Here is an 11649-nt window from a genome sequence, read left to right as displayed (position 1 = left end):
TCAGATTCTAAACTGGTTTTAACAGAGGATGAGGCTGCTTTGGTTTTTATGTCGGTCGCTGTCCTCAGAATCATAATCTCGGCCAGATGGAAGGATGTTACAGCTTCGTCTTTTCAGATGTGGATCTCCAGATTCTTGGGCATTTATTATATTGAGTCTGGTCTCTATGAATTTAAAGGTGTTAAAAAATGAGAAATGGGAAGACGATTATGGGCCCCGGTTAAGAAATGGCTGGAGGATAGAATAAGAACTTGAAATGTACTGTATTGTTATATTCATTGATAAATCTTCTGTATTCTTTTTTATCCCCACGTGAAATAATGTGTTCTTAGCTGCTTATATATGAGCGATCATGTAATTGTATCAGATGTTCTTATACCTTGCTTGTGGCTATCTATGTATTTCCTTACTGCACCATGAACTCCAATAAAATAAAACAAAAAAAAAAGGAAAGAGTGTATGAAAATATGTATTTCAGTAATTAGTAAACTCCTGAGAGTCAAATGGGTTGTTTAAACCTAGAGATGCTAGTAATTGGAAGATAGCTTTTGAAACTGAGAATGTCAAACAAAAATAAATGTGAGAGAAAAGATTTAAGAATTCAGTCAGGGAGGTCAAACCACTCAAAGCCACATGATGGTATTGCCGAGAGGCTGCTGGCAAAGAAGCAATTCCATGCCACAAAGAAGGAGACACACTTTCCAGATAATGAGTCTTCTTAGTAAAACAGTCTGAGCACACTCCGCCTAATTTTCTTTGTGCTCACACTGTAAATGACTGGGTTTAACATTGATGGCAAGATGATATAAATGTTAGCCACAAAAATCTGCACATTGTGAGGTATATGTTTGCCAAACCTATGTGCAAAAAAAGAGAAAAAAGCTGGTACATAAAAGAATGTAATTACACATGCATGCGCGGTACAGGTGCTGAAAGCCTTGTGGCGGGCTTGCTGCGAGTTCATGTTCAGGACCGTTCTGAGAATAAGAACATACGATGAAAAGACTAATGCAGCATCCAACCCCACAGATGAAATGGCTGCAGTCAAACCATAAATGATATTCGCTGTGACATCAGAGCAAGCTAACCTGGCTATTCCCATGTGCTCACAGTATGTGTGGGGGACATTAATGTTTTGGCAGTAGGACAGTCTGTGGAGAAGAAAGGTGAGGGGGACTGCTAGACAAAGACTTCGGACAAGTCCTAATACTGCAATGTTCCTAATTACAATATGTGTAAACTTGACTGCATATCTCAGTGGGTCGCATATTGCAACATAGCGGTCATACGCCATGGCCAGCAAAATGGCAGACTCTAAGCAGTATATGAAATGAATGAAGAACATCTGGGTGAGGCAACCTTGGAAGGAAATACTCTTGGAATTGAACCAGAATATGCTTAATGTTTTAGGTAAAGCACAGGAAGGTAAGATAAGGTCAGTGACTGACAGCATAGACAGAAAAATGTACATAGGTTCATGGAGGTTGCTTACAAATACAATTAAAAGCAGCACACTGAAGTTTCCTATCAGAGCCATAATGTACATCAGACAGAATAGGATAGCAATCCAGTTGTAGCAGTCTTCCATCCCAGGAATTCCCAACAGGAGGAATGTTGATGGGTGTCTGCTGTTATTTAAAGTTGACCTCATCAGTTGTGAAGATTCCATGGAGAGATTCTAGACTGTCCACAGCTCATGTAAAGAAACAGAAAACATTTGAATTTTGAAAATGAAATCCCTTTACACGCCTTTTCATCTCTTCACTAAGAGTTTTTCCAGCAACCAGATGCACTTTGTCAGCCTTAGTGTGCCTCACTTCGAACTTAGTGGTGTAATACAGTATATGAGACCCTATGAATTTGACAATAAAATGTCTGTTACAAGAATTGAATTGAAGCTATAAAAAAACCTGTTTAATGCAAGAAATTATTGGTCGGCTAGGCAAAGTATCAGCAGATTTTTTAAGTGCATATGGTCGCCTGATTTAACGCATGAGAACTTTTGAAACGTTAAAGTTCCAGGTAGAATGATTGATCCCTGAGTCTTCACTGCCCAATTTCCAGACATGGTTAGCTATTTGGGTCAATAAGGTAATCTGACTATTTATGTCCAGATACACTTCCACTTCTTTTCAATATTTTTTTTAATAATGCAAAGATAGAATCAATACATTCAGCAATATTATACATTACGTACATCAAATAAAGGGAAAATACAATAAAGGCATAACAAGAATATTGCATTAGTAATTTCCACCTGGTTTAACCCACCCCACCCTGCCTTCCCTCCCATCCCATCTGGGGGTTGGTCACCCTTTGGTAGATTTCCAGATTGATGTAAAGGTTTATGGTAAACTTTTCATCAATGAGTCATTGATCAAAAACCATCTAGTCAAAGGGACCCAAATTACTCAACCTTTGTTTCGGGAGCGCGTTCCCCTCCTTTCATAGATAGCTTTTTCGAAATTATAATTGGCAAGTAATCAGGAGAGCCACTGTTGGAACCCTGGTGGGTTAGGATCCAACCAGGCAGATCTTAAGCATAGGCGCAGAATTGCCATGCCAATAAACACTAATTTTCCCCGGGATTCCCCTGTAGGTCCTTGTCTACCGCAAGTCCGAAAAGTGTTGGAGAGAGAGAGCATGCAATCCCCAGGTCTTTGTTATAAAAACTGGTAATTTCTTGTTTTAGATTGTCCAAAACATTACAGGTGGCAAGAATGTTACTTAGTTCCGCTTGATATAGTGTGCAACGTGGACAGACGGTTCCTCTCCCCGTTCCCCATTTAGCAATTCTTTTAGGGATATAATAAAGCGAAAAGCACAATTTATAGTATTGAGCCTGAAGTCTGGCTGGTACTAAAATTAATTTTCTGGGACGCCACTCTCTGCCTTCCATTTAGCAGCTTGATTTTCCACATCATCTTGCATTAATGAATTAAAAAACTTATAGACAACTCCAGTAGATAAATTTCATTTTTTTCTAAGTTTATCTATAATTTCAATGTTGGTGAAACCTATCGGACCCCACCCCCTTTTTTTAATGCAAAGGTCCCGAATTTGTAAAACCTTGAAAATGTCTTTCCTATCTCAACCAAACCATTGTCTAAGACTTTCAAATCAAACCAACCCTGTTGAGGTAAAAAAACTCCAAGTTTAGTCAAGGCTGCGGCACTCCATCTTTCTATATTAGAGCCATTAAAAACTCTCCGGCAAGATGGGGTTATCACCGAGTGGTGTGTAAAAGTTCAAGCGGCCAAGCCGAATAAGTTTCCGAATAAATTTAATGACCTTGCATCCACCTTGTAATGACTTGAAAGTGACTTTCTTGTAATGATTGTCATTCAGATGTCGCCAGGCCCACCCCCATGCCTCTGTCCCCATAATAAGTTCCAATGGCGATGCTATTTCTTCCATCCTATTTTCTCTTGGTCTTTTCTGGATGAGGACTAAATTATGCAGTATGGTAATGGCCCAAAAGTAGAGTATGATGTTTGGTAGGGCGAGTCTCCCCTTTCTTTGGGTAAAGAAAGAAGTTTAAATGCTCTTCTAGGCTTTGCATATCCCCAAATAAATCTAGAAAATAGATCTTTGATTGTTTTGAAACATTAAGTATCAAATTCTAAAGGGATTGCCCGCAGCAGATACAGGAACATTGGAAAAGACTGCATTCCTGCAGTCTGTTGCTTGATGGTTGTGAAAACACACTGCATGGGAGTTCATGATGAAGTTTACACTGATATCAGCTCAGCTGGGTGTCTAAGCTCAATGAGCTGATGGTAATCTTGGAAGACCTCTTGCTTGATGTCATCAATGTCCTTCGGGGAGAGGTTGTGGTCCAACTCTTCCCATGCCTCAGCAATTTTTGAGGCTTCTATAGATGATGCAGTAGTAGAATGGAAAAGGATTCTGCTCTTGTCAAAGGATGGCTCAGCAATGGTTTTATGTCTGCTTCTTCTATGCAACAAAGAAATGTTCATTTTTTTAAAAAAAATTACTGTGAGAATGCTGCAGACATCCCATACAGATGCTTACAATCAATGTGTGTAACTTCTATTGGGCAGGGGTGATGCCATTAATAAATATCTTTGTGAGACTTTCCACAAGTACACATACAGTCCCACTCTGGTGTAGTTAAACTTAATTACTAGACAAATAGCACTATAATTGTCTGCAACCAGCTGGCACGCAATAGCGAATAATCCATCATGTGTACTCTACAGGAAGCAACACATACATCAATAATGCAGCCTTTCGTGTCACAGAAGGGTTGTTAGTTGGTGTATTGCAAGAAGTCTTTTTTCAGAAATTCTGTCCACAGCTCATGTAAAGAAACAGAAGACCTTCGAATTTTAAAAATCAATCCCTTTACACACCTTTTCATCTATGCTCTTAGAGTTTTTCCAGCGAGCTGATGCACTTTGTCAGCCTCATGGTGCCTCACTTGGGACATAGTGGTGTAATACAGTATATGAGAACTTATGAATTTGACAGTAAAATGGCTGTTACAAGAATAGAATTATAGCTATAAAAACATGCTTAATTCAAGAAATTATGAGTCGGCTAGGCAAAGTGTTCAGTAGATTTTTTGAAGTGCATATGGTCCCCTGATTTAACCCATGGGAACATTTGAGTGATCCCTGAGTCCTCACTGCCCACTTTCCAGACAAGGTTAGCTATTTGGGTCAATAGGGTGATCTGGCTATTTATGTTCAGATAAGCTTTCACTTCTTTTAACTCCACGGAGCATGTTGTATGGTGAAATCCTGAGGAATTGCCTTCAAGTTTTTAAGTACCAACTAGGCAGATCACTAAGATTTTCAACTGTGTTCAATTTATGTGTCAATGAACCTGTGCTAAAAAGTTAGCTGCCTATTCATGGGTTAGTGTGACACTTGCACTTTGCAATGTGGTACATGCATGACGCCAAACTCTAGATCAGATTTATGAAGCCATGCAAAACAACTGTTTGTGTGTTTGAATGACTTCACAAGTCTACAGTAAAGAAATGAAGTGTACATTACTATATTGCATTACTCTGTGCAAGGGAGTCATTGCATGGGCATTGCAGTAGGTGTTCCCATGCAACTCCCATGGATTGTGATGCATTCCAAGATTTCAAGGGCTTCTGAACCTGGGAATGCACCAAAGATAGGCGTCCTAAGAAGAAATATCTTTATTTCTCCCCATTTGTTCCTCTTTCTATGTGTGCTGCATTCTGCAGCACATACAGAAAAAGAAAAAATCTTGCTGGATTTTTTTTGTGCAGGAAGTTGCACCTTCCTGCACAAACACCATCCTGCCTACAACACAGGCCCCATTGCATCATGGTGCAAGTGGGCCTGCATTGTTGCTAGGCTACCAAAACAGCTCCATTGAGCTCCTCTTGCAGGGCTGCCATTATGGGCTGTGGGAAAAGAGCAGACGCCTACTGAGTTGGAGCCACATTGGGGCTCACAAATACAGCAGGTGAGCAGGGATCAGGTTTGCGTGGATATGGCTGATGTCCAGGCTGACAGCAATCTGGAAAATGGTCCTCTCTGAAAAGTCAGCCCAAACTTTTTGCCTTCCTCTTCTTCTTTGTCTTACCTCATTTTTGCTGTCTTTAGGGCTCTGTGCACCTTAAGACTACTGACCAGTGCTAAAGTGCTTGTGCTCTCATTGTTTTGCATGTCCTGATAGTTACAAACAGCTACCTTTGTTTTTCACAATTGTGAGGCCTACTCCTCTCATAGGCTAGCATTGGGAATTCCTTAAAATACCTTTACGCTGCAATTCCTGACTAGAGAGGAGTATCGGAATCATAGTTCATATCTCTGGAATGGCAATGTTAATTCTTCTCTACTGGTAAAGTTTAACATTACTCTTTGAGAAATGCCACTTTGTGTGCCTCGCAGCCTGTCTCCAGTGCATGTCTGGGTGACAGCTACCCTTTGTCCATTCCCTCAAGACAGCCAAAATCACTGGAAGGCTAGGTGTGACTGAGGACCCATATACATACATCTGCGTTCCGATGGTTCTTCGTGGACCAAAAGGGAGGAAGAACTAACACTTACACTTTAATAGGTAGTGACCTTACCCCACACAAAGGGTATCCCCGCTGATTGCCTCAAAGAGATGGCTGGGTTGAAAAGGACACTGATGCAGTTCAAAGCCTCTCTTTTAAGTCTCCCCACCTCAAAGGCACCTGGGTCTCTGACCCCCACCAAATCAGGCACTTCTGGATCTACAACTGATCTTCTGCCAAAAGAACTGCAGTGCTGCTCCAAGGACTCAAATGAACTGCTGATCTCGAAGGCCTACTTTTCTGTGTGTTGCCCCGCTGCCTGCTGCTACCTGCTGCTACCTGACGTTGCTGAGGTAGAACTTGACCCACCATGCACTCTTCCAAGTGATCTCCAAGTGCTTGCTGGCTTGCCTCCTGTTGTTTGAGACTCAGGGTATCAAATAATCTACCCTTGTATCTGTGCTTTATTCACTGGAAGTTACAGAGATACTCGCAACCAGAATTTTGACACAACTCATGTCTGTGTATAGCGGAACCGGAGCATTGACTCGGGTACCTGAGTAAAATCAGTGCATCGCCTTGGTACCAGCACATTGCCTCCAGAGATCCACGCATCAGACAGTATCTCTGCAGCTTATTGAGATCGACACATCCCCTCGACTGCGTGGCAGAATCCGGAGCATCGCTCAACACCTATGTATTCCAGCACCCATATTCAGAATTGACGCATCACCTTCACTGCTTGGAGTAGATTGACACATCCTTCACCGCCAGGCCTCAACATCAACAATTACATGTTTTCAATTATGATTTGGAGCTCAAAAGAGGTCAACATAAAATCATGACAGTACAATGAATAGTATGATATAAAATTACAAGTTAAAAGAAATGGAAGGATAAGCATAAGAATGATAAAACATGTGTAGGCATGATCTCATTTCTGTATCAGCCACATGAATACGAATTGTATAAGTTTGTAACACCCTAAAATATTAAACTTATGACCAAAGAACTCCATTATGAGTGCTAAAAAATTTCTCACCCCACCAGAACACAAATCCTAAATCCAGATAATTAAAGACTCTGAAAGCATTTAAAAAAATTTACAACTTTTGTACAAATTATTTTATTTTTTGGATGAAGAAGTAACTCTCATGCCACCTTTACAGATTCATTATTGTTCTTTAAAAACACTGGCCATAAAAAGGTGGTGGCTTTGAAATAACAATGTGGAACAAACAAACAAAAACATGATTTTAGATCCTGGAACCCCAAGTTACACATGTTGAAATCTTTCCCCGTTTTTCGCAGAAGAGGACCAGTTTGCTAATATCTCATTAAATGGAAAAAAAATCATTTGAAATAGTGTACAAAACCATCGAAGACAATGGTCTAAATTCCAGGTCAAATACTTCTGGGTACTGTGGGGCAGCAAAATAAAGCTACCCCCCCCCCTCCCACCTTTCCTTCAATGTACAATACTTGAGATCTCTCTGACAACTAATAGTGCTAGCAGTACCCTTTAAATATTTTTGAATTGCCTCAACATGAGCACATTTTGCTATTTGCAACCAGGAAAGGTATTTTGTTAAGTGGGGCCTGCATGGGTCCGGATGTATGTCATCATAACGCATGCTTTTACTACGCATGCCTTTACAACACAGGTTTTACAACGCAAGTCGTTACAACGACTTGCGTACAGGGGTGCTGCATAGAGGAATTGTTTAATTTACTATTCCAACTCCAGTCCCCGTGGGTAGTAGGGAAGGTTTTGGATAGTAAATTAAACTAATCCCTATCCTGCATCTGAAGAACCGGATTTCTAAACCCAGCGGTGCCAGGGGCACGTCCAAAGTCTTCAGATCGGGTGGCGTCAGAGACCAAATTTGTTAGCTGCAGCTAGTAACAGTAATCTCAGCAATACAACATGGTGGTGTACAACTCAAGAAACTGTTCGATTCTTGTAAGGCAAGACATCCCTTTTTATGCCAAAATTCACAATACGAGTACACACCCATTGCACAAAATTCTAACCAATAAGGTACATTCTCAAACAAAGTATCACATAGCAAAAACTCTCAGTTTGCATTGCCACAACCCACAAGTTATTTATTGGGAATGTCCCAAATCCAATCTCCACAAGCCGGACAAACCCATAGTTGAAAGCACAATGCATGTAATGAAAAGGCATAGGAAAGAAAACGAGCAAGATAAAGCATGTGTAAGGAACCTAAAAGTTAACGATGTCCTGAACCTTGATTCGCAATCTCAGACAACAATCAACCACGGGAAATTGGCTTAGCAAGGTCAGTTTCTTACAATGCACCTTAAAGTCAAGAAAAGGCCTAGTTAATAAGTGTATGAACAGCGAAGCCCATGCAACTTCGTTCGTTCGGTTACCTCCACGGGCCCACGGGCCTACGTGATGGCAACACAAAATGGAGTCACAAACAAAATGGAACCCATGTTCGAAAACAAAGTCTCTGAATATGTAATGAACTCGCTAGTTAACATGTCGAATTCACTCCATATTAGCCGCACTCACTAAATATGGTACAAAATCACCAAAATCGTGACGGAACCATGACCTCACGAGACCAGGCAGGATTTCACAGAACCTCACAGCTCCCCCCAGCGCAATTCGTTGTAATGACTTTCGTTGTTAAACCTGCGTTGTAAAGGTATTGCATAGTGAAATTTGCGTCGTAAAGGATGTTTCCCATGGGTCCTGTAGTCAGCTGGCGCTTTATCGCTGTCAGCCCAAACTTTGACTTTGCCCCGATCCAGCGCAACTTAAAATGACCGTATAAGTGCTATTTGCTTATAAACATTTTAAAGCATTTATTCATTCTAAATTTGACATCTTATCTTCGACTTAATGGAGCGTTTTTGATTTGGTCTTGTTTTATTTATAAAGTCATACTTTATTTTTCTAAATTCTTGTGGAGTGTTTTTGTGGTGTGTTCACTACTGTTTGAGTTATTGCACAAATACTTTATGCTTTGCATTCTAGTTAAGCAAACCTGCTCTGTGACAAGCTACCAGAGGGTGAGCACAGGATAATTTAGGTTATGTTGCGACTTACCATCACTAGTATGTTGGTCCCTACTTAGACAGCGTGCATACCTCAGTCAACTAGTGACCCAATTTCTAAATACAGGAGTCAGCAGACCTCCTGTTGCTGGTCAGCCTCTGCCTCCTGGTAGAGCTTGATGTCTGCCTCCACTTCTGCAAGGCCGCTACAGATCTTTTTTTTTTTTTTTTAAACCGTCTTTATTGCAGGAAACATAGTGCACTTCACATATATACAACATTTCCTCTCCACAGGCGCCAGCGCGCTCCCCACCTTGTAGTCTTGGAATATACACAGCCGATAAGGCCACAACCCGGAGGTCGGGCGGCGTCAGTTAGTGGATAATCCTGCCTGCCATCCTGCGCATATGGCTTTCCGTAAACTCGGAGTATCACATCCTGCTTTTAATATTTTCACCCCGCTCCCCTCTAACAGCCCTTTTCCTCAACTCCTCCTTTCGACCCAACTCCCCTACCCTCCCCAACCTTTCCACCCCCCCTTGAGTGCTCTTCCCTATGCCTAGGCCCTACCGCTGTATACATGTGTGTGCTATCAGGAGTGGTAATGTCTTTTTAGGAATGTGGTCCCGGTAAGTGTTGGGGTTCCACTTCGCTCGACTCAGATAGGCTGTCCTCCTCTTCCATCGTGACATCTCGCAAGGCCTCCACTAGCATCTCCCATTCCATGGCCGCTTTTAGTGCTCTGTCGTCTGACCTGCGGCGGGCTAACTGGTATCTGAGCGTGCTTTCACTCGCTGCCCACTTAAGCATTTCGTTGGTCCACCTTCTAAGCGTTGGGCAATGTTTTGATTTCCAATTCCTAGTCAATTCTCTCTTAGCTAATAGCAGGCCCATATCCACCAATTTACTCGAGATCCTGTTTTTGGGTGTATGCGGGAACCAGTGTAACATGCCCACCGCCTTGGTGACTTGCAACTCCCTGTCTGTCACAGTGTTTAACATCTCAATCACCTCCCTCCAATAGTCCCGCAGATGTGTGCAGTCCCAGAGCATATGTCCCAGGTCTGCTCCCACCGTGTTGCATCTGGGGCATGCTGCATCTTCTACACCAAAATACTTCCCAATCTTCCTAGGTGTAAGATAAGCCCTATGCAGTATGTAGAAATGTATTAACTGAAAAGGAACATTTCTTGTGCTCTTCCTCGCCCGCCTCACTATCTGTGCCCATGTAGTAACCGGGATCTCGGTCTCCAGCTCGAGCTCCCAAGCCTCTTTCAGCGTGACCAGGGGTTGCAGGGTCTCGCGTATCATTCGTGAGTAGAGGCACGCCACCACTTTATACGTTCCGGCCGCCATCATTGTGTATTGGCAAGCCAGTATCTGCAGCCCCGCATCCTCCCACGCCTGCAGCCTCGACCAGTTGCCCCCGCGGGAAGTGCCGTTACCATGCCCAGGGGTATCTCAGGCGCATACATGTGTCGCACCCCAGCCCGCTTCTGCGCTCGGTTCCAGCAGAGTCTGTACGTCTGCTCTTCCATCGACAGGTCTCTGAGAGTCAGCTTCTGCTGCAAAGTTATGAATGCCAGCACAAGTCGGGGGGTACCCCTCTCTCTCTCTCGCTCCGGTCCTCTGTACACTCGCGCCACCTCCTGCGTGAAAATCTGCAGTTGCGCTGCCAAGTAATATAACTCAAAATCAGGGACCGCTAGGCCTCCCTCATCCTTCGGCAGGAGCAGCGTGGATAATGCTATTCTGCGCCTGCCCGCACCCCAGAGGAAGGAAATCAGCAAGGACCTCAACTGCCGGAAGACTGATCTGGGTATCTAGATAGGCAATGTGCGGAAATAATAGAGGAGGCACGGCAAGGTTATCATTTTCACCAGGGATATACGTCCCGTGACTGATAGTGGGAGAGTAGACCAAAAGGTCACATTACCCCGCAGCGCTCATATGCAGCGGCCTACATTACCCTCTAGCAGGTCTGCAGCCTTGTGATATATATGCACTCCCAGATATTTCAGGCAGTCTGGCGCCCAGGCAAGCAGTGGGCGGATAGCGGGTCTCGGTTCTCCATGACGTAGTGGAAACAGGCATGATTTGGACCAATTAACCCGCAGCCCATATAGTCTGTGAAAGGACACCAGGAGTCTCTCCGCCCCCTCCAATGCCTCCTGCGCATTTTCTAGGTATAATAGGAGGTGGTCCGCGTACAATGAAATAAGTTGTGGGTTTCCCCGGTAGTTCAAGCCCCGGTAAGAATGCCCCTTCCTGACTTCCGCCGCAAAAGGCTCAATCGCCAGTGCAAACAACAGGGGGGATAGTGATCATCCCTGTCAAGTGCCGCAACACCCCGGGTACTGGTGCAACACTAGTGGGCACACCCGCACGCGTGCCACCGCTGAAGCATATAACACTCTTGTCCAGCGTATATAACCGTCTCCAGGACCAAAGTGCCGCATAACCTCACACAGGTATTCCCATTCCAAACTGTTGAATGCTTTTTCTATGTCAATTGACAGTACCACAGGCGTTTGCGTAGCAGGCCACGGTTCTCCCCAAAAGGCGAACCAAATGGCGTATGTTGACTGTCGTGTTTCGGGCAGAGATAA

General features: G+C 43.2%; 1 protein-coding gene across 1 annotated transcript; it reads right to left on the bottom strand.

Annotated features, from left to right (window-relative positions):
- Positions 1-718: 718 nt before the first annotated feature.
- Positions 719-1651, bottom strand: LOC147661096 (olfactory receptor 52D1-like). The gene has a single exon (XM_086951345.1). The coding sequence runs from the start codon at positions 1649-1651 to the stop codon at positions 719-721; it is 933 nt and encodes a 310-aa protein (XP_086807471.1).
- Between the last annotated feature and the right edge of the window lie 9998 nt (positions 1652-11649).

This window comes from Lissotriton vulgaris, unplaced genomic scaffold, assembly GCF_964263255.1.
Source record: "Lissotriton vulgaris unplaced genomic scaffold, aLisVul1.2 SCAFFOLD_235, whole genome shotgun sequence".
Classification (NCBI taxonomy): Eukaryota; Metazoa; Chordata; class Amphibia; order Caudata; family Salamandridae; genus Lissotriton; species Lissotriton vulgaris.
The sequence above is the reverse complement of the archived record's forward strand: the minus strand, read 5'-3'. Positions and strand labels throughout refer to the sequence as shown.

What these genes read in the sequence shown, in the direction of transcription:
- LOC147661096 (XM_086951345.1), bottom strand. Translation starts at nt 1,651, where the DNA reads ATGAGGTCAACTTTAAATAACAGCAGACACCCATCAACATTCCTCCTG.